The sequence below is a fragment of the Panthera uncia genome, chromosome A2, assembly GCF_023721935.1.
Source record: "Panthera uncia isolate 11264 chromosome A2, Puncia_PCG_1.0, whole genome shotgun sequence".
Classification (NCBI taxonomy): Eukaryota; Metazoa; Chordata; class Mammalia; order Carnivora; family Felidae; genus Panthera; species Panthera uncia.
In genome coordinates, this window is record NC_064816.1 from 19,054,200 (window position 1) to 19,077,882 (window position 23,683).

Sequence of the window (23,683 nt, forward strand, 5' to 3'; positions counted from 1 at the left end):
TCACCTTTGTATACTCAGGTTCACAAAAAGTGAGTGGCACATGGTAACTGCTTAATGAATAATGGGTTGGTGGATGGATGGACAGATAGACATTTGTACCAGTAATAATAAAAAGAGGCTGGAGAAGGGGCAGTGAGAATCTCTGTGAGATAAATAAAATTAGGCTACAAGATTTGAGATTCAACATGAGAGGTCTATAGAAGGACAGCACAGACACTTCCTAAATTCAGAGTGTGGTGGCTGAGAAGCAGCCCTTAGTGGGGTCCTGCCATTGTTTTTGTGAGGCTGCCTGAGAAAGACACACTGAGACCAGAGTCCTTCAGGTGGAACAGGAAACATGAGCAAGAATGCTGAGAAGCTCAAAAGAGAGATGTAGACATATCTGAGCAACAGTGGGGCCAGCAAAGCTTGAGATTGCCTAAGGAGAAAGCCCTGAGAAGAAAACATTCCTTTTAAAGACTGAAATACTTTTATGTGCATTCAGGTGTGTGTTAGCAGTTCTGAAGGTGCCACCACCACACCTTGTGGCATGAATACCATTTTCTCAAAGTGTTAGCAGTGTTGTGCTTTCTCCAGACTCTTCTAGGGAAATCAAGGTAAACAGGTACTTCAGGACCTTTGCTTCTGCCTTGTATACTGAAATTAAGGTATCTACCTGAGGTTCAGAACTGTGGGTGTCAAGTGGTGCTGGGTTAGGCGAAGACCTGGCTACCATACCAGGGCAACAGAGACAGGTTTGCCTCACCTTTTCTCAGAGCTGTTGTCCCAGGTCCTTGACATCTCATGCTAGTGAAGCCAAAAGCTCAGTGTTGAGAGTCCAATCAGAAGACCACTCCTGATGCCACACACTTTGTAAGTGCTGCCAGCTGCACGTCAGCCAGGTTGGTGCTAACGGTGTGCTCTCTCACTGCTCGCTCCAGGAGGCAGATGTCATGGAGGAGGTAGAAATGATGGTGGAGAGCCTCCTGGACGTGCTCTTGCAGACTCTGCTCACCATCATGAGCAAATCGCACGCTCAGGAGGCGGTAAGAGGGCAGCGGTGCCCGCAGTGCACAGCCGAGATCACTGTTAGTAACTAACATTCAGGTTTTCTTGCCTTCTTTTCTAACCTGGGGCTCCTCCACACCAACCCCACCTCCCCATAGCACCACCTTCATCTCCACCTCCCTGCATGGTTGTCAGCATGCTGCCTTCTTCCTTTCTCGCATCTGGCTCCTGTCTCCACTCTGAAGGCTCTATGTTTGTAGTCCCAGAAGTCTACTCTAGGGCACATGTGGGGAATGCTCCCTGTCTCGCTTTCCTGCACACTGTCTCTGTTGGCCTTTGCCTTTGTGCCAACTCATTTCCTGTTCTGTAGAGTGGAGCAGAGATGCAGTAAGAGATTGAAGGGGGAAAATGGAGTATTCCTTCTAGTAGCAGGCTCTCCTAAATGATGTGCACAACAGAATAATTTTCTTAGAATTTGGTTGTATCTACAAACTACTATTTTTGTACACAACATTTGTATCTAAATGTCTAGCATCAGGAAAAAATGTGATGAGTTAGAATTGCACTGGCATTACTGGACAATTAGAAGAGAAACAGCCTGGGGAAACGTCTCAGGAGGGACAGAGAGACAGCCCCCACTCCTCCACCCAGAGTGGACTTCTTACCCCTGATGGCAGAACACAATAAACAGGTTGCACGGACTCTTCCGTTTGGCAGGTGAGAGACTGCAGTGGTTTCCTTGAAGCAAATTCTCTGTGGGAGCTAGCCAAACCCCAGTACGCTAGGGAGGGAAAGGGGGACAGAGAGCAGGCATGTGTTCTGAAGCACTGGGCTTAGAAAGAATGTTCCCTTTGGATCTCCTGTTGAGAGCACTCTCACTATAGGTAAAAAATATGTACCCTGGTGTGTCCTGGTAACCCATCCTTCTGACCAACAACTACACAATGCTTGCTATAGGCCTACCCCTGCTTTATGCACTTTACAAATATTAACTCAGTTAGCAACACTAAATTACATAGTTTTAATGAAGATGATAATAACTGCATAATTTACTGAGCACTTCCTTTACATACTGGACTTTTTCACTGAAAAGTTTTATGTGCATTCATTCCTCCAATCCTCCTACTAAATCTAGGAATTATAGATTATGCCCATTATTATGCCCATGCTCAGATAAAACTGAGGTTCATATACATGTATATGTTCTACACATATACATTTGTAGAATAATTTCATGTGTCTAGAAATGATTTGAGAGCCAAAAATATTGTTGTCAAATTTCCATGAGTTTAAAAATATTTGGTCAGCTTCCCTATGCCAAAAATTGCCCTAAGATGGTAAAATTCTTGGAGTCCTTAAAACAAGGTCTTCTTCCATGTTATCCAAGTTGCAACTTGAAGGAATCTTAAAGGCTCATTTTTGTATCCATAAATTTTTACTTATCTTAAAGCCCATAATTCACCTTCTCATAAAGGTCAGTTTTGACTCTACTTTCCAGAAAGTTATGTCGAACTACTTTGTTCCATCTTCCTGCTCCAGTAACCACATGTAAGCTCTATGAGGTCCCCAGAAGAATTTTGAAGAAGGGCCATCCCATCTTGGAACAATATGGGAAGAGCCCACATTCTGCCCAGAGAAGGCCAAGCACCCTGTTCTGAGTAATCCCTTTCAACTTCAGTACAATGGCCTGGAAATATATAGTGACAAAGGATTGTGTAGCCAAAAATTTCCTAGGAAAAAAACCGAGACTTTCTGTCTCACTTTGCAATATTTCTTTGTTATAGGTTAAGGTTTTACCATTAGTCCCATGCTACAGAAGTCTTATTAAAACTCTCAAGCCCTTCAGAAAACTTAGCAGAAAGGAAAACTCATTTTCAGGGCCAGAGTTCTCACCTTCCCTTTCATGATCATTGGGGCCATCTCAGACCCTTCCTTCTCTCCTTGCCCTCTGTGGATTGGGGAAACACAGCTCTTGTGATTAGTTGCACCAAGTGTTTTCTCGGTTGGTCCCCAGGGTGAGTATGTGTCCTGCCTTCTCTCGCTGCTCCGCCAGATGTGTGACACCCATTACCAGCACCTCCTGGACAACTTCCAGAGCAAAGATGAACTCAAGGTAGGCAGCAAACCTACCTCAGAACTGACTTTTCACCCAGGAAAGGAAACATGCAGCTAAGACTGACCAGGGGCTTTCTCCTGCCAGGGGAGCAAGTACAAGTGACCAGCTCTGCCTAGGGTGAAGGGTTCACCAGCCCCACTTTACAGCTGTGAGTGTACGGCTTCCCAAAGCTGAAAGCCAGCAGTGTTCTTACACACCCAGACCTCAGTAACACTGGCAAGTTTTCACTAATAGCAGCCCTGTGACCATGTCCCTATATGAGAGACTGCTCTAGGCCATCGTAGCTGTCAGCAAACCAGAATTCTTCCCTTTCTTATGAACTCAGCACTCATCTTATATTTTGCCCCTGCAAACCAGACTCCACTGTTTAATAACTATATGATAATTAATAATAATGGCAACTTTTCATTAAAATGTATTTCTGGAAGTGACCTGTAGAGAGCAAAAGTGAGCACTGCCCATTGGCTACAGACTCCAGATCTAGAGCACCAGGGCAGATAGGGCAGAGAAATGGGCCATGATCCAGACAAGGGAGCATTCCCAAGCTTCCAGTGGTATCACTGCTGACAAACTACTGGGGCTATGTCTTTGCCTTAGAATGTGCTACTTACTAAGTTCATCCCTTGACGAGCAAACTATTGCAAATTTTAGTTGTGTGCTCTGCCTCCATTCAGAACCACAGCATTTGCATTTCATAATAATGCATTATATTGTTTTTCATTTGCATGACCTTTATTAATCATATTGTATCAGTTAATAAGTATTAGGCGTCACTTGCTAGTATTTGATCTTGCCTGCCTTTCCACAGACATGGATCTCTGCAGATTGTTATCATTAACTCATTGCCATAAGGTCAGCCTATCTTCTTGGAGGGATGAACTTTGACAGCCTTGAAGTGAGCCAAAAGTTAGCCAGAGCCCAAAGCTCACATCCAAGTCAAGCAGTGCTTGAGCTGGGGTGTGGAGCCTGAAAATCCAGTGTTGGCTGTTCTAGAGCATTTTCATCACATGTGTTATACTAACTGATTTGCATCCAAAAGCTCAGGCTAGCATCATTCTCTTACTTTTTAATTAAATGTTTATTTTTATAACAATATATATACATAAATTTTTTATTTTTAAATTTGTTATTCATTTATTGAAAGCCTGCTGTGTGCAAGCACTATACCCAGAACTTTGTGGGTTTTTAAATTTTTAATTATACAGGGTCTTAAAAGTCAAAACATATTACAAAGCTTATAACATAAAATGGTCGTTCCCTGCCTCAACCTGACCCCATGTCCAATTGCCCCAAAAGCAGCCACTTTGAACTCTTTTGCTGTTCTTCAAGTTTCTACTGCCATTTAAAATTTTAACTGTCAAAAAAAATGATAAATAAAATTTTAACTGTCAGTTATTATCTATTTTCTTCTTCCCATGAAAGATGAGGGTGATTCTTCTGTATCATTCCTCCTCCCCCCCCACACACATACACATCTTTCCTCTCTTTCTTCCAATATAGGTGGTTACTTTATTCCAATATAGTTTGCATACACTCTTGTTTAAATTGGTAATCAACTCTTCTTTATTACAGCTAGGTAAATACTGTGGTGACCCAACTACTATGCTACTACACTTCCTTTCTTGTAAAACTTTGTTTTTTTCTGGAATTAATTGCTCCTTTTGTTATTTGCATGTTTCTTATTTCCTTTTGGTTTTTAAATCTGGCTAGGCTTTCCTACTACCTCTCTGTAATAAATCTCTCCTTCCAGCATTCCTCAAGGTCAAATCTGTTGGATACTGTCAGGTCACTTTTTTTTTTTCCTGGAAACTTGCCCTGTTTTTATTTGTTTCAGGAAACAAAGTTAGAGACAAAAGTTAGAGACTTTCCTCCTATATGTACAGACTTTTGGATGTCAGTCCTGGGTCTGAAAGTGAAGTGCTCTGGTGCTACTTAGAAGCTGTATATGTGTGCAAGGCTTGTCTCCAGCAGGCTTCCCTGTAGCTGACTAAAGAGGGTCTGGTCATTTGGTCAGAGCATCCTCTAATTCCTATAGCTACTGGTGTGTTCTCTTGGACTTGTGTATTTCCTGAGAGAGGAATCATTTACCCTTCCTAGGGATGGAGTAGCCTGCCAATATTTTGGGAACCAAATAACACAAAGGGTCTGGGGACCTTCCAGTGTAGCAGGTAAACTTTGTATCAGTGCCTATTTTCATTTTGGCATGTCCACCCTCCTATGTTGCTGTATCCTTGAGAACAGATCTCAGTAATCAGCTACTCCAGAGAGCAGCCCACAGTCTTCTGACAGGATGGGGAAAGCCTGGTCACCCAGGGACGTGAGATGGCAGAAGCGATCTTAGGGAGACTGTCAATCAATCTTCCTGGTTTTAGCCCTCATATCCCAGTCCCACAGAGGTACCTGGCGATGCCTACAGTTTCTGAGATCCTTGCTTCCTGTTGCTATCACTTCCAAAGGCTCTTGGCTGTCATCTTTCTCAAGTATATTAAGTCAGTCACCATGAAAGCTTTCAAAATTTGTTCACCTCTTCTGATTACTGTGTTCTTATTTCCTGTTTCCTTTGTCTCTGTGGACATATGTATTTCTTAACTATCATTTTAGAGGATTTGAGCTGAAACAGAGATGAGGGAACATATGCAGTCCACCACACCAAATATAGAGTTCTGTACATATGTTCTTTTTTTCATGACAGCATTATTGAGATATAATTTGCATACCATAAAATTTACACTTTTAAACTATACAGTTAAGTGTCCCTGATTATATCCCTCTTAAAAGACATCACAAATTAATAAGATCAAGCTAATAATTTATAACTTTGCACAAAGAAAAGCCCAAGACCAGATGGCTTAATTGGTACATTCTACCAAATTTTTAAGGAAGAATTAATACCAATCCTTCACAAGCTCTTACAAGAAATAGAAGAGGAGGGAACCCAACTCATTTTATGAGGTCAGTATTACCCTACATGGAAACCAAAAACAGACATCACAAGAAAAGAAAACTATAGACCAATATCCCTTATAAATATAAATGCAAAACCTTTAGCAGCATACTAGCAAACAGAATCCAGGAACATATTAAAAGAGGCATACACCATGATCAAGTGGGATTGAACACAGAAATGCAAGGTTGGCTTAATATATGCTAATCAATCAATGTAATACACCATTAAATAGAATAAAGGACCAAAAGAGGATCATCATAATGGGTGTTAAAAAAACACATTTTTAAAAAAAATCCACCAGCCTTTCATGATATAATCATTCAACAAACTAGAAATAGAAGGGAATTTCTTCAGACTGATGAAGGACATCTATGAAAAATCCACAGCTAACATCAGACTTAATAAGAAAAGATTGAATGCTTTCCTCTTAAGGTCAGGAACAAGAGAAAGACATCTGCTCTAACCTCTTATATTCATTATATTGGAGGATCTAACTGGAGCATTTAGGCACAAAAAAGAAATAAAAGTCACCCAGGTGGGAAAGGAAGAAGTAAAACTATGTCCTCAAATGACATGATTTTGTTTACAGAAAATCCTAAGACATCCAAAAAATACTATCAGAAGTAATAAGTTCAGCAAAGTTGCAGGATACACAATTAATATACAAAAATCAATGGTATTTCTTAGCACTAGCAATGAACAATTCAAAAATAAAATTAAGAGACCAGTTCCATTTATAATAGTATAAAAACAAATAAAATAATTAGGAAAATTGATTTTAAAAGACATAAATGAAAAGACACCCCATGTTCATAGATTGGAACACTTAATACTGTTAAGACAGTACTTCACAAAGTGATATACAGGTTTTAATATAAGACCTCTCCGGGGCGCCTGGGTGGCGCAGTCGGTTAAGCGTCCGACTTCAGCCAGGTCACGATCTCGCGGTCCGTGAGTTCGAGCCCCGCGTCGGGCTCTGGGCTGATGGCTCAGAGCCTGGAGCCTGTTTCCGATTCTGTGTCTCCCTCTCTCTGCCCCTCCCCCGTTCATGCTCTGTCTGTCTCTGTCCCAAAAAAAAAATAAAAAAAAAAAAAAAACGTTGAAAAATATAAGACCTCTCCAAGTTCGAGCTGCCATTTTGCAGAGGTTGACAGTCTGATCTATAATTCATAGTGGAATGAAAGGGACTCAGAATAGCCAAATGGTCTTGAAAAAGAAAACAAAATTGAAGGATTCATACTTCCCAGTTTCAAAACTTACAAAAAAATAACAGTAATCAGAATTGGTACTAGCATAAAGATAGACATAAAGATCAATGGAATTGGATTGAGAGTCTAACTAAACCTTTGTATTTAGTCATTTGATTTTCAATAATATTGCCAAGATAATTCAAAGAGTAAAGCAGTCATTTCAGCAAATGGTGCTGGGACAATTTGATATCTCTGTGCCAAAAAAAAAAAAAAAAAAAAAAAAAAAAAACAGTTGTACCTCTACCTCATATCATATTTTAAAAATCAACAGGAAAGGGATCATAGACCTAAATGTAAGAGCTAAACTATAAACTTCTTAGAAGGAAACATAGGAGTGTATCTTTGTGTCCTTCAGTTTAGCAGTGATTTCTTAGTTATGACACCAAAAGCAAGCAACAAAAGAAAAAACAGATGTAGACTTCATCAAAATTAAAAACTTATGTATTTCAAAGTATGCCAACAAGAAAGTGAAACAACCCACAGAATGGAAGAAAATATTGACAAATCATATCTACTAAAGGACTTGCATGTAAAATATATAGAGAACTCTTACAATTCAAGAATAAAAAGGCAACTTGATTTCAAAATGGGCAAAGTATTTGAATAGACATTTCCTCAAAGAAGATACAGATGGCCAACAGGCATATGAAAAGATGCTCAGCGTCACTCCTCATCAGGGAAATACAAATCAAAACCACACTCAGATACCACCTCACTCCAGGCAGAGTGGCCAAAATGAACAAATCAGGAGACTCTAGATGCTGGCAAGGATGTGGAGAAACGGGAACCCTCTTGCACTGTTAGTGGGAATGCAAACTGATGCAGCCACTCTGGAAAACAGTGTGGAGGTTCCTCAAAAAATTAAAAACAGATCTACCCTATGAGCCATCAATAGCACAGCTAGGAATTTACCCAAGGGATACAGGAGTGCTGATGCATAGGGGCACTTGGACCCCAATGTTTATAGCAGCACTTTCAACAATAGCCAAATTATGGAAAGAGCCTAAATGTCCATCAACTGATGAATGGGTAAAGAAATTGTGGTTTATATACACAATGGAGTACTACGTGGCAATGAGAAAGAAGGAAATATGGCCTTTTGTACCAACGTGGATGGAACTGGAGAGTGTTATGCTAAGTGAAATAAGCCATACAGAGGAAGACAGATACCATATGTTTTCACTCTTATGTGGATCCTGAGACTTAACAGAAGACCATGGGGGAGGGGAAGGGGGAAAAAAAGGTTAGAGAAGGAGGGAGCCAAACCATAAGAGACTCTTAAAAACTGAGAATAAACTGAGGGTTGATGGGGGGTGGGAGGGAGAGGACGGTGGGTGATGGGCATTGAGGGCACCTGTTGGGATGAGCACTGGATGTTGTATGGAAACCAATATGACAATAAATTTCATATTTAAAAAAAAAGATACATAAATTGCCAATACACACATGAAAAGATGTTTAACATCATTCATTAGTCATTAGGGAAATGCGAGTCAAAACCACAATAAGACACCACTTCACATTGAGAGTGGATATAATCAAAAAGACAAATATTAATTCTAGTTTAAATATTTGGTGGAATTCACCAGTGAAGCCATCTGGTCATGCACTTTTCTTAGTGTGAATCTTTTAAATTATTAATTTCATCTCTTCATTTATGATAGGTCTATTCAGATTTTGTTTCATTTTAAATGAATTCTGGTTTTTTGTATCTTTCTAAGAATTTTTCCATTTCATTGAGGTTATATAATTTGTTGGTGTACATTTATTTATGGTAGTACCTTATAACCCTTTTTAGTTCTGTGTCATTGGTAATGGTGTCCCTTCTTTCATTCCTAATTTTAGTAATAGTGTCTTCTTTCTCTCTTTTTTTTTCCCTCTTTTTTCTTGGGTTTGTCAATTTTGTTGATCTTTTCAAAGAATCAACTTCCGGTTTCATTTTTTGCTCTGTTCTGTTCTGTCTGTTTCATTTATTATTCCCTTCTACTTGCTTTATGTTTAGTTTGCTCTTCTTTCTCTAGTTCCTTAAGGTGTAAGGTGGGTTTTGATTTGAGATCTTAACTCTTTTTATTTTATTTTATTTTATTATTTATTTTTGAGAGGGAAAGAGAGGGAGAGAATGAGCATGAGTGGGGGAGGGGCAGAGAGAGAGGGGGACAGAGGATCTGAAGCAGGCTCTGTGCTGACAGCAGCCAGCCATTGTGGGGCTCAGACTCACAAACTGTGAGATCATGACCTGAGCCAAAGTCAGCTACTCAACCAACTAAGCCACCCAGGCACTCCAAGACCTTATCTCTTTTTAATGTAGGCACTATAGCTATAAGTCATAGCTTCATCCCATAAATTTTGATTTGATGTTTTCATTTTTATTCATCTCAAAGTATTCCTAGTTTCACTTGTGCTTTCTTGTTTAACCCATTGGTTATTTGGGAGTTTATTGTTTAATTCACATATATTTTTTAATTTATTTATTTTGAGAGAGAGAGCAAACACTGAAGCAGGGTGAGGGGCAGAGAGAGAACCCCAAGTAGACTCCACAGTCAGCTCAGGGCCCAGTGTGGGGTTTGAACTCACCAACCCATGAGATTATGACCTGAGTGGAAATCAAGAGATGGATGCTTAACCAACTGAGCCACCCATGCACCCCCTAATACACATGTGTTTTACTTTCCCAAATTTCCTTCTACTATAGATTTCTAACTCCCTTCCATAGTGGTTGAAGAACATGCTTTATATGATTTCATTTCTCTTAAATATATTGAGGCTTTTTTTATGGACTGACATACATTCTGTCCTAGAGAAGAGAATGCATATATCCTTCTATGTGTATCCTGCTATTGTGGGATGGAGTGTCTATGTTATATGTCTATTAGGTCTAATTAGTCTATAGTATTGTTCAAGATTTCTTTTTCCTTGCTGATACTCTATTTAGTTGTGCTATACATTATTGAAAGTGGTATATTGAAGCCTCCAACTACCATTGTTGAATTGTCTATTTTTCCTTTTAATTCTGTCAGATTTTGCTTCATGTGTTCTGGGGTTCTGTTTTAAATGCATATATGTTAATAATTAAGTCTTTAAAACATATTGGCTCTTTAGTTATTATAAAATGGTGGGTTTTTCTGGTCTCTAATGACAGTTTTTGTTAAAGTCTATATTGTTTAATATCAATATAGCCATACCAGCTCTCTTTTGGGTACCATTTTCATTGAGTATATTTCCTATCCTTTTACTGTCAATATATTTATGTCTTTGAATCTAAAGTATGTATCTTGTAGACCACATATAATTGGATAATGTTTATTTGTTATCCATCTTTCCATCTCTGCCTTTTGATTAGAATGTTTCATTCATTTACATTTACTGTAATTACCAATAAGTTAGGATGTACATCTGCCATTTTGCTGTTTGTTTCATATCTGTCTTATATCTTCTTTGTCCCTCTTTTCCTCCATTTATCCCTTGTTTTATGTTAAATAAATATTTTTAGTGTGCCATTTTAATTCCTTCATTGTTTCTTTTAGTATATTTTTAAAGTTATTTTCTTAGTGATTGCCCTGGGAATTACAATTAACATCTTAAAACTATCTACCAATTTCATTTTATAGTATACAAAACCTTGCTCCAATAAAACTCCAGTTCTTTCCCCTTTTTGTGCTGTTACTGTCATATAAATTACATATTTATATATTATAATCTCATCAACATAGTTTTATAAATATTGCTTTATGCAGTTGCCTTGTAAATCAAAAAGGAAAAGAGTAAATGAATTTACATATATACTATCTTCTATATTTACCTATATAGTCACCTTTCCTAGTGCTTTATATTTCTTTATATCAATTAAGTTACTTTTATTTAAGTCTGAGAGACTCCCATTAGTATTTCTTATAGGGCAGGTCTACTAATAAATTCTCACAGTTTTGGGTTTTTTTTTTTTTACTCTTAAGAATTTTTTTTTTACATTACATTTTTCTTTACATTAAGAATGTCTTAATTTTGTCTTCATTTTTGACTGATAGTCTCGCTAGATTCAGGACTCTTTGTTCATGTTATTTCAGTACTTTGAATATGTCATTCTAATACCTTCTGGCCTCCATCATATCTGCTGGTAAGTTACCTATTATTGAAAATCATTTGCACATGATAAATTATTTTTCTCTTGTCGCTTTCAAGATTCTCTCTTTGTTTTTGGCATTTGGCAGTTTCACTATGATATGTCTGTATATAGATTTCTTTGATCTTATCCTATCTGGAGTTCATTGAGCTGTTTGGATGTGTAATTGGAGTTTTTTCATCAAATTTGGGTTAACCAATATTCCTTCAGAAAGTTCTTCAACATCTCCTCCTCTTTTTCTCTCCTCTTTTTCTGATTCTCCTATTATTTGTATGTTTTTACAATTGGTGGTGTCCCACAGGTCTCATGCTATGTTTGTTTTTCTCCATATTTTTCTTTCTGTTCCTCTGAATAATCTCAGTTGACCTATCTTTTAAATTTGCTGATTCTTTCTTCTGTCAGTTCAAATCTGCTGTTGAGCTTCTCTAGCAAAATTTACATTTTAGGTATGGTACTATTAAACTCTAAAATTTCTACTTAATGCTTTTTAAATAATTTATATCTATTTTATTGATATTCTCTATTTGGTGAGATAATGTCCTTGTACTTTCCTTTAATTCTTTGGCATGGTTTCCTTTAGTTCTTTGAGGGTATTTATAACAGGTGATTTAAAGTCTTTTCCTAGTAAGTTCAGTATTTGAGCTACCTCAGGTAAATTTTCTCTTGACTTCTTTTTCCTGTGTATGGGTCATACTTTCATGTTTAATTTCACATCTTATAATTTTTTTGTTGAAAACTGGAAAATGTAAATAATGTGGCAACTCTGGAAATCAGATCTCACCCCACCCACCCCACATCCCAGGATTAGTTGTTGTTGCTTTTTTTTGTTTTGTTGTTGTTATTGATATTTGTTTACCTGCTTGTTTAGTGACTTTCCTGGACTAATTCTTTAATGTCTGTATTCTTTGTTGTGTGAAGCCACTGAGGTCTTCATTCAGTTAGCTTAGTGGTCGGCTAACACCTAGACAGAGATTTCCTTAAATGCCTTAAGCCAATAAGTCTTTGATACTTTGCTAAGTGTCTGTATGCATGTATTGGGGCTCACCTTCAGTGCTCCAGCAGTTTACATTATTGCCTTAGCCTTCACTTCCTACTTCTCATAGAGCCACAAAGTCAGCCAGGGTGAGAGATTAGGTTTCTTCGGTCTTTCCTTGGAATATGTACAGCCCTAACATGTGTGTGGACTTCCAGATTCCCAGGTATATGTCAGAGATTTTCAAAGTCCCTATACACACACACACACACACACACACACACACACACACACACATATATATATATATATATATATATATATATATATCTCATTCCCCAGATTTTCTTTTAACTCTTCTGGCAATTTTCTTACGTGTTCTGATATGGCCTCTTCATGCAGCTGGGATGTTAAATCCTTATGGCTGATTTTTTTCCCCAATAAATGCCCCCAAGTAAAAGGCTCTTCTCACTGAGTAAGCTCTGAACCAGATCGAACAAGCTCTCTGAATGGGAATTTCCTAGGTTGCTGCCAGACAGATAGAAAAGTTAACAATTTTCTGAGGACGGCACTTTTGAGGGAGCTCCAAAACCATTTTGTCCCTTCTAGTGAATGCTAAGCTGCTGGTTTTCACTATTACTGTGGTTCTGCAGTTGCTTGTTTTCAAGGATACCATGGAGGTAGGAAGAAGAAGGGGATGGGAATAGGGCAAATTAAAATGCAATGAAGTCCACTGTTCTACTAAGATTCAACCCATTTTTCTTGAATAGCACTCTTTGGATTGTTGTAAGTCCTTGCTTAACCTGTCTTTGCCAGTATTCTCATTGCTTTCATATAGGAGCACATTTTTGGAGGTCTTCATTCTGCCATTCCTAAAGTGCTTCTCCTGTCAATGTGTTCTTAACATCCACGAAAGCAGATTCTTAGCATGAAGTGCCCAAGGGCCAGGACCCAAAAAATGAGACCCACAGACCCAGTTGGATACCGGTTCTGATGGGCTGTAATTTTCCCTATGCTTTGGGATTTAGGTACTAGGCTCAGTGGGTACAGAGCTTCATCTGTTCTACCCAGTTTGGGTCTTCTCCCATCTGGCCTACATCTGACTCTCATGCAGTCCTCTAAAAGAGAAGTAACTCACAAAGGGAATCGGAATCTGACCCACTGATTCCACCCATTCTTATGGTCTAGAGGTCAGGAAAGCCCTGTTGAGGAAATGCATGCTGTAGTAGTAGTGGTGGTATCTCACATCAGATTTTCCTCCTGGATCAGGAATTCCTGCTGAAGATTTTCTGTGTGTTCCGGAACCTGATGAAGATGAGTGTCTTCCCTCGGGACTGGATGGTGATGAGACTTCTCACAAGCAAGTGAGTGTGGAAGCACCAGCATCAACAGAGCTATTCTCAGACTAAGGAGAGAGAGTGTGTGTGAGAGGCAGAGAGAAAGCAAGACAGAGATGATTGCCAAGGCCTTGGGGACAGAGAGAATAGGGTAAATGTGAAAAATGTTTGGAGGCACAATCAGCAGGACTTGACTGTTTACCATAAATTCAAGAAGAAAGCATTGAAGATAGTTCAAAATGGAGTCTTAAGTGCCTGGCAGATGATGCCATGGTTCATATAGAAAAGGAATACAAAGGATGTGAAATAATAATACCCAGAGAAGGTTCCTCCTTGAGGAAGACCTGTTTCATGGACCACTGGCCTTTGTTGCTCTCTAGTTGCAAGCAGTATCCCAAGCCCTCCTCTTCATTTGATTTGTGTTGTCTGCCAGATATTGCTTGCCTCCCACAGCTAATGCTCATTACCCAACCAAGACCTGGCTGTAAGGCTTTGACCACTTCTGAGTCCAGCCACAGAATTCACCCTTAGACTGCCCCCAGTCGCCTGTTCCATTCATATTTCTAGCCTGTACTTCTAATTGGCAAACCAGGAGAGTGATGCAGGTGGTAAGGTGCTAACTCATCTGGTTTCCCTCCACTCAGGAGAAAGCCACTTGGTTTCCACTTTCTAGCCTCCGCCTTCTCCCACTGATTCGCTTTTTATGTTGGCAATACATGTAACATAGTGGCATTATTTATGTTAGATATTCACAAGGTATCAGTACGGTCTTTCCACTTTGTATCTTTTATGGAGCACTTTTTTTCTTTTTTCAAAATTGCAAACATTTTAGAGAACAGAAGAATGGTTATAAACAAAGTTGCACATGTATTTCCTCAAATCATGGATTTTCCATTTGACTGTCTTTTGTTTCTTTCTCTTAGCTCTACTCAGAGCGCTTCATGGTCCTCCTCAGCCCATCCTACAGGAACAACCTCTTCTTTTAAGGCTTTTACCTTTCAAATTTGTTACTTCCTGTGCTGGTGGACTGGTCTCTCTAATGCACTTTTTTTTTTTTTTGCCTTGCCTCTCTTCTGCACCAAAGCCAGGATAGTCAGTGTTAGACATACGTTCTTTTGCCTGGCACCTAAGGCCCTCTGTAATCAAACCCTTACCTGCCTGTCTCACTTCATTTCCTCTCTGCTTTAACCTGTGCCCTTGACTCTGGCAAGCCAGGCTCCCATTGCTCCTTGTATTTGCCAAGGCTAAAATTGAGAGTGATATTCTAGACCAAAGGCTGAAAACAAATGACTTATAGATAAAAATAATAGTATATGATAAGAGTATATGATAAAAGGGATTTAATCATTATAAATGCTTATTATCAAGTAAAATAAAATTATTCTCTAAGTTCTCTGGTAGTCATTATATACATTCATTACCCAAAAGTCCTCAAAATACTAGAATCACTCTTTGAACTAGAAGAAATCTTAAAGAACCAACTAACTTCCCCCACCCCTGTTATAGGGAGGGACCCTTGGGCTCAGGCAGAAGTTGTACCAAGGTCAGGTAATGGCAGAGCCAGGCCTAGAACCCACTGATGTTCTATGCTGTCCTGCCAACTATGGAGCATTTCTCCCAGACCAGTTTTCTGTGAGGTTTCTGCCATCTATCCATTTCCCTCATAGTTACATCTTAGATGAGAGCAAGTTGTACTCAAGATGTTTACTCATAGGTCATAGATGCTAAGTTGACAGATGCCATTGTTAGTCTTTTAACTCTGCCAATGCCTTGTTCCCTTACTACAGTATTATAGTCACTACTGTCCAGTACCTGTCTTCTGCACTGCACAAGAATTTTACAGAGACAGACTTCGACTTTAAGGTAGGAGCTCCTGAGATCCATTGCTATATTTGTAATAACACTAGAAAGCCAAAAAACAAGCTCGCTGTTTTTGTTCCTGTTTTTGTTTTACTTAAAATTAACAACCATTTTATTTTACTCACAATTTTTCAGGTCAGGAATTTGAAATGGACTTAGCTAGGTGTCAGATGTGTGGCTGGGAGCTGGGGCAGGCTCACTGGGCTTTTGCTTTATTAATATGCTCATAGTATTGAACCACTTCCAAGTTTGATAATGACTAGGATATGACCCAAGAGTCTCCCTTTTGGAGGTACCGGGAACCAGACATCCAGGAGTAGGCTTTCTAGGCCAGAAACAACACTGTTGGTTTTAAGAGGAGTCAAGAAAGAAAAAAAAAAAGTTGTTTGCAAAGACATTTATAAAGGAAAAAAACCAAAATCTTAAAATTGTAAAATGAATTCTGTGCTACATCCATATATTTAGAATCTCTCCTTGCAAGGTTAAGGACTTGGGCTGTCACAAGTTTTCTCTTTCTCTGTCTCTCTAGGTGTGGAATTCTTATTTTAGCCTGGCAGTTCTGTTCATAAATCAGCCAAGCCTTCAGCTAGAAATCATCACTTCAGCCAAGAGGAAGAAGATTATAGATAAGTAAGACATATGTTTCTTATTCACCTCCCTACCACACATCCAGATAGGGTTATGTTTCCATAAGCGGTTCCTCAGAAGTCCACAAGATTCTCACTGGGTAGCTTTCCAAAGAGCCAAATGTGAGAGTTCAGTTGACAGCCAAATGACGTAGTGCTGGGGGAAGCATTAGAGACAGTGCTGAAGTGCTAGCCTTATTGGGTTTATAGCCCCACCTTCCTGAACTTTCTCCCACTGAAAGCTGGATCCTGTGTTATTATTTCCAGGTATGGGGACATGCGTGTGATGATGGCTTATGAACTGTTCAGCATGTGGCAGAATTTGGGTAGGTCTTTTCTTCCTATTTTTCCCTTCCACATATTGCATAGCCAAATAAAAAGTGATAAGACTAGTAACTTCCCCCAGGTTTTATGGATGTTAATTCAGACCAAAGTGACCTTTACATATCTTTAACGTAACACCTCAGGTGGAAGTTGCCACACATGTACACGGAGCCTTTTTGAGGGAGAGTTAGGCTGAGAAGCAAGACCCCAGTAACACACATGCACGTTCCCTTTTTTGAGAAATAAAGTCCAAAGGAGAAGAGTATGAAGGCTCTAGGAGTTTTTTCCAGCTTAAGAACTGATGCCAGTAAGATCTTCTGTACTCTTCATGTCCCAGTCCAAAAGTGGCAGACTCAGAAACATAGATTTTTTTTAATTAAGTTTTTAATTTTAATCCCAATATAGTTAACATACAGTGTTATATTAGTTACAGGTGTACAATATAGTGATTCAGCATTTCTGTACATTACTCAGTGTTCATCATGGTAAGTGCACAGAAGCATAGATCTTGGAAATACTCAGCACATGAGCAAGGGCAGCTATTCATTTCCATAAATATTGAAACATCTTTTGGGTCTCTGGTATTCAGGCCATGCAGATCAGGTTTCTGCCACCAGTTGCACGAAGATTGCATGCAAGAAGGGAATTGCAGCCCCTAGGTGAGATTGATTTTAGCTCCCTTTCCTTCAGCAGCTTCTCTAATACCCAGTGCTTTGGATCTGAAATTGTCAGATTGTTTGGTGGAATCCTTGTATTGCCCTGGTGACTAGGAGAGCCATCCTTTGGTATTATAGGCTTCTGAGTGGCCTCTCAGGATACTAGAGAAGCTGTTACCCTGAAAAGCCATTACCCTTCCTAGCTCTTACTGTTTTCAAATGAGTTCATGCCTCTGAAGCCTTAGGAATGGTAGTCGTAAAATCTCCCAGTCCTCCATTAACCATCTCAGTCACTAACCCTGAAGCAGCAAACAAGGTGGGAGGCATTCCTGCCAGTGAAGATTAGGGCTTCCTTCTGTGAGTGGGGATACATTTCACCAAGCAGGCTTTCCAATTCAGTACTCTTACACCCTGCATCCAGCATAGTCTGGGTATAGGTCTTAACCCTGAAGTTGACTCTGAAATTCCCAGGAACACAAGGTACTAATAAACTGTACCAAATACCAAGATTGGAATATGTAGAATCAGCCTCAGGGCTAATATTGGCCCCTTAGATAGGCTTTCACAATAGAAGAAACCAAAAAAGATGCCAAATTTGCCTGGTAAAGCTATTCCTGCCTCTATCTTGTGTGTGTGTGTGTGTGTGTGTGTGTGTGTGTGTGTGTGTGTGTGTTTGCGTGTAAATGGCATTTTCTGGTCCTCAAGAATGGATTTTACTTGGCTATAGCAATCATTACACTGGTCCACAGTTTGTCTCCTTTATAGACTCTGAAGGACTGAAAGTAAAGCTCTGTAAAATGGTTCACTCTGTTCCACCACTGCAAGAAAGAGAAAAGTTCTGTCCCACAGTCCTCAGGACTGGCCCTGGCTTCTGAGAACATGCCCCAGATTGCAGGCCAGTCAAGGAAGCCTGCATCACCCACTTCCCATGGAAAGAATGTTGGGGGATGAGCTGGTCTAGTCTGTGTAGATGCAGTGCTACCATCAGAGTGCAATGTGAAGACAAGGGACAGACATGGGGAGGAGCACAGACAGAGTCCCTGAGCCATTCTGTCCAAGTAGGGCTGCGCAGGAGGCTCCTGCTAACTCAGGAGGAAACCTTTTGGGCAGACATGAGCACAGACTTTGAAGAGGCCCATGAACTTCAGGCCTCTGGTGGCTGGACCAGGGACTATGAAAATCTCATCACTTATTTATTTTTATTTTTTATATTAAATATAATTTATTGTAAAGTTGGTTTCAATGCAACACTCAGTGCTCATCCCAACACGTACCCTCCTCAATGCCTATCACCCACTTTCCCCTCTCCCCCACCCCCATCAACCCTCAGTTTGTTCTCAGTATTTAAGAAACTCTTAAATGCCTTTGGGCTAGAGGTAGAGACCCCAGGGATAGTGCATTGTGTTTAAGCAGAAATGGATAAATATTCCTTGCTAAATAAATGCTGAACAATATGAAACTGTCATAGGTTACTCAGAAATCCTATTCTGTCTAAAGTAGTGAACTCTGTTCCTTGACCTTGGAATGATTTTCGGTTAGTTTCCCCATAAATTCTTTGGAAAGGCAATTTATGCCTGTTGAACATTTGTTTTAGCTGGGATGGGCCAGTTTTATCTATGAATTCTAAAAAGCCAAGGAAAAGAGTATCTCAGAGAGCCATAGGGGAGAGCTTGCTTTCCTCTCAATGTTTCCAGGGCAGATGAAAGTATCTGCTATGGCCACACTTGGGAAGCTTCTATAGAAGGAGCAAAGAAAGCATAAACTAATATGTATTGGGTTTTGTTGTTCAGGTGAACATAAGATCCACTTTATTCCGGGAATGATTGGTCCTTTTCTGGGTGTGACACTGGTCCCACAGCCAGAAGTACGGAACATCATGATTCCCATCTTTCATGACATGATGGACTGGGAGCAGAGGAAAAATGGCAACTTTAAACAGGTAAGATGACAACTTCTCTCCTCTGAATGGACCCCTTCTGCCCAGGCAGGTTATCCAGATGGCCAGACTATGTTTCTAGTGGGAATGGCTACAGCCCATCTTGGCTTGCCCATCTTGAATCCTGTTCAAGGGTTTTCCCTTAATTGCTGACCAGAATTGATTTGTGGATTCTCTTCATGAAGCTAGAGGTCAGAAAAGAATAATAGGAAAGGAATGAACATGATATAAAGAAATTTTCTGTTCAAGGAGAGAGTGACTGAGACTGTGATCAAGTTTCATTCAGGAGAGGCCCTGGGAGCATAGTACCCTTCCTCTCTGGTGCATGGTCCAGGCATTTCTAGGGCTAGAGCCAAGATCATATGACGTCTCATGGCTCATGGTAGCCCAGAATTTCATAGACTCCTGCACAGAGGGGTGGGTCCAGAAGGTATAAGCCCTTAGCTTCTGACTAAGTCACTTCAGACTGTTCCTCTATGCATATCTTCTGCCACCTCTAAGGCAGAGGAGATGGCCCCTGCCTTTTTATGTGTAGCTCCAAGGAATAGGGCTAGGACCAATAGTGGTCAGTGGTAGGGAAGCTGATTTTAGCTAATAAAAGAAGTAACTTGCTAGCAACAGGAACTGTCCAGTGTAAGCTAGCCTGCTTTGGGAGATGGGGAGTTCTTTGCTGGTGATTCTCAAGCAGAAGCTCCCAGGAGACCTCTAGAAGAAATTTATGTATTGGATTGGAGACTGTACCAGTTTCCCAGTAAGCTCCCTCCTAACCCCGTGACTCTGAGATAACCAGTGGTCTTGTAGTGAGTAGTTGTAACAGTGAGGAACAGACCAGACAGACAATAATTTTTAAATTCTTACTTGTTTATTTGTTTGTTTTTAAGTTTACAAAGAGCAGAATTCATTCTTTGTGATTTAAAGTTCTGTAAATTTTGATAAACACATAGTCATGTAACCACCACCACAATCAAGATTTTTGAAATTCCTAAGAATTCCATCATGCTACCATTTTGTAGTCAAACCTTCCCCCTACCTTTAACCTATGACAGTCTGTTCTCCATCACTGTAGATGTGACTTTTCCCGAATGTCATTTGAATGAAATAATGTAGAATGTAGCCTTTTGAGTCTGACTTCTTTCACTCAGCATAATGCCATCCAGAGGTTCATCCATGTTGTTGCACTTACCAATTTTTCTGTTGCTGAGTGGTATTCCATTGCAGTTATTCACTATTTCAAAGACATTTGCACTATTTCCACTTTTTGTTGGTTATGAATAAAGCTATTAAAAATATTTCTTTACAGGTTTTTGTATGAATATAAACTTTCATTTTTCTTAGGTAAATTTCTAGGAATAGGATTGTTGGCTATTGTAAATGTATGTTTAACTTTATAAGATGCTATCAAATTTTATTCCCAAATGGCTATGCCATTTTTTCTTTTTTTTTTAATATAATTTATTGTCAAATTGGCTTACATACAACACCCAGTGCTCATCCCAACAGGTGCCCTCCTTCCTGCCCATCACCCACTTTCCCCTCCTCCACTCCCCATCTACCCTCGGTTTGTTCTCAGTCCTTAAGAGCCTCTTATGGTTTGCCTCCCTCCCTCTCTGTAACTTTTTTTTCCCCTTCCCTTCGCCCATGGTCTTCTGTTAAGTTTCTCAAGATCCACATATGAGTGAATACATATATCTGTCTTTCTCTGATGGACTTATTTCACTTAGCATAATACCTTCCAGTTCCATCCACATTGCTGCAAATTTGAAATCCCAGCAGCATTGTATGAGAGTTTTAGTCCATATGCTCATCAGAATTTGATATCATCTCTTTGTGTGTGTTTTTTAGCCATTCTAATAGATACATAGTTGTATATCTTGGTGGTTTTAATTTCCATTTCTTTAATGATTAATGATGTTGAGCATCTTTTAATGTGTTTCTGTCTTTATATCTTCTTTGGTGAAATGGTTATTCAAAACTTGTATTCATTTTAATTGGGTTATTTGTTTTCCTATTGTTGAGTTTGAGGGTTCTTTATGTATTCTAGATATAAGTCTTTTGTTGAATATATGATTTACAAATATTTCCTCCCAGTCTTTAGCTTGGCTTCCCACTTACAATAGTGTCTTTCACAGAATGAAAATTTTTAATTCTTATGCAATCCATTTTATCAATGGTTTTCTTCTATAGATCATGCTTTTGAGATCATATCTGAGAAATCTTTGCCCAGGACCATGAAATTTTTTCTCCTGTGTTTCTTCTAGAGGTTTTATAATTTTATATTTAGATCTATTACCTATTTTGAGGTAGGCTTTGTGTAAGATGTGAAGTATGGGTCGAGACTTTTTTTTTCCTTTTCACACATGGAGGTCCAACACCTTTGTTAAGAGAAAAACTATTCTTTGTCAAAAATCAGTTCACTGTATGTATACAGTTCTCTCCACATGTACATAGTATACAGTTCTCCAGTCTTTCCATTGATCTATGTCTTACCTTTCACCATTCCCACACAGTCTTGATTATGGTAGCTTCATAGTCTTAAAATCAAGCGGTGTGAATTCTCCAAATTTTTTTTTTCAGTATTGTCTTACCTATTCCAGTTCCTTTTCTTTTAAGTCTCAGAATTAGCATGTCAATATCTGCAGAAATTACTGCTGAGATTTTGGTTGAGATTGCATTATAATCTGTAGATCAAATTGGAAAGAATTGATATCTTAGTAATACTTAATCATACTTCTAGTCCATTAAGGCAATATATCTTTCCATTTTTTAGGTATTCTTTTATTTTTTCATTAATGTTTTATAGTTTCAGCATACAGATTTGTACATGTTGTTAGATTTATATGTTAAGTATTTCCTGGTTTTTGGTGCTATTATAAATTATTCTGATTTTTAAATTTTACTTTCCAGTTGTTTGTTGCTAGTACATAGAAATACAGTTGTTTTGTATATTAATATTATATCCTGCACCCTTGCTAAACTTACTTATTAGCTGTAGAAGGTTTTGGAGATTCCTTGGGATTTTCTATTTAGTTAATCCTATCACTTTCATTTTTTTATGAAATTTCTTGTCAAATTGGTTTCCATACAATACCCAGTGCTCTAATCCTATCACTTTCAAACAGAGACAGTTTTATTTCTTCCTTTCTAATCTGTATGCCCCTTATTTTTTTTTTCTACTTCATTGCACTGGCTAGGACCTCTGGTCTGGGGTTAAATAAGAGTGATGAGAGTGGACATCCTTGCTTTGCTCTTAATCTTCAGGGGAAGTATTTGGTGTTTCACAATTAAGTATGATGCTAGCTAGTTGTAGGTTTTTTATAAATGTTCTTTATCATGGGTAAATAGTATTTAACATAAGAATCCATTTTTGGAGTGTGCAACTCTAATGCCTTCATTTCTTCAGAAAATAATAACTTCAAACAGAAAAGAACTTAATTTTCTTTTTTTTCACAACCTTCTAAATTATGCAAAATGTACAACTGCCTGATGAGAGAACCTAGTTATGGAGAAGCAGATGACATTGCAGAACTGCACCATGGGTCACTGAGTTTGTTAAAAGAGGGTCTAGGCTGTATTCCACCATTACGACTAGTGAATAAAGAAGGATAACTTTGTGGAAGACTAAGTTGGAACTCATTTCTCACACTTTAAGACTCAGCTGTTAAGTTGTGTTCTTTCCCTCATTAAGGCTATCGTGGGGTTCCTGGACAGCTCAGTCAGTTAAGTATCTGACTCTTGATTTCAGCTCAGGTGATGATCTCACAGTTTGTGGAATTGAACCCCGTGTTGGGCTTCACGCTGGCAGCACGGAACCTGGAATTCTCTCACCCTCTCTCTGCCCCTCCCCCGCTTGCACACGTGCACTCACTCTGTCTCTCTCTCTCTTTCTCTCTCTCGAAATAAATAAACTTTAAAAAAAGACTATCATGAAAAATTGATATCAAGCAAGCCATGTAAACCTTGTTGACTCTGGTAAGCAAAATCTTGCTGCTGCTTCCCTTTGCCACCAAATATTTTTAGAAAGTGGTCTACTTGTGGCTTTCCAGTTTTCCAAGCACCATTTGTTAAAGAGACTGTCTTTTTTCCATTGGATATGCATAGGGGCATTTGTACCCCAATGTTTATAGCAGCACTTTCAACAATAGCCAAATTATGGAAAGAGCCTAAATGTCCATCAACTGATGAATGGATAAAAAAAATTGTGGTTTATATACACAATGGAGTACTACATGGCAATGAGAAAGAATGAAATATGGCCTTTTGTAGCAATGTGGATGGAACTGGAGAGTGTTATGCTAAGTGAAATAAGTCATACAGAGAAAGACAGACACCATATGTTTTCACTCCTATGTGGATCCTGAGAAACTTAACAGAAGACCATGGGGGAAGGGAAAGAAAAAGAAAAAAAAAAGGTTAGAAAGGGAGGGAGCCAAAACATAAGAGACTCTTAAAAACAAGAAACTGAGGGTTGATGGAGGGTGGGAGGGAGGAGAAGGTGGGTGATGGGTATTGAGGAGGGCACCTGTTGGGATGAGCACTGGGTATTGTATGGAAACC

At 39.1% G+C, this 23,683-nt stretch overlaps 1 protein-coding gene across 1 annotated transcript in view; it reads left to right on the forward strand.

Annotated features, from left to right (window-relative positions):
- DOCK3 (dedicator of cytokinesis 3) overlaps positions 1-23,683 on the forward strand; it is a 560,028-nt gene that overhangs the window by 485,524 nt on the left and 50,821 nt on the right. The window contains exons 26-32 of the mRNA XM_049640567.1: positions 921-1,067; positions 3,002-3,100; positions 13,660-13,754; positions 15,515-15,590; positions 16,117-16,217; positions 16,481-16,539; positions 18,984-19,132. Of these exons, the coding sequence (XP_049496524.1) occupies positions 921-1,067; positions 3,002-3,100; positions 13,660-13,754; positions 15,515-15,590; positions 16,117-16,217; positions 16,481-16,539; positions 18,984-19,132 (726 nt within the window). The remainder of the gene's footprint in view (positions 1-920; positions 1,068-3,001; positions 3,101-13,659; positions 13,755-15,514; positions 15,591-16,116; positions 16,218-16,480; positions 16,540-18,983; positions 19,133-23,683) is intronic.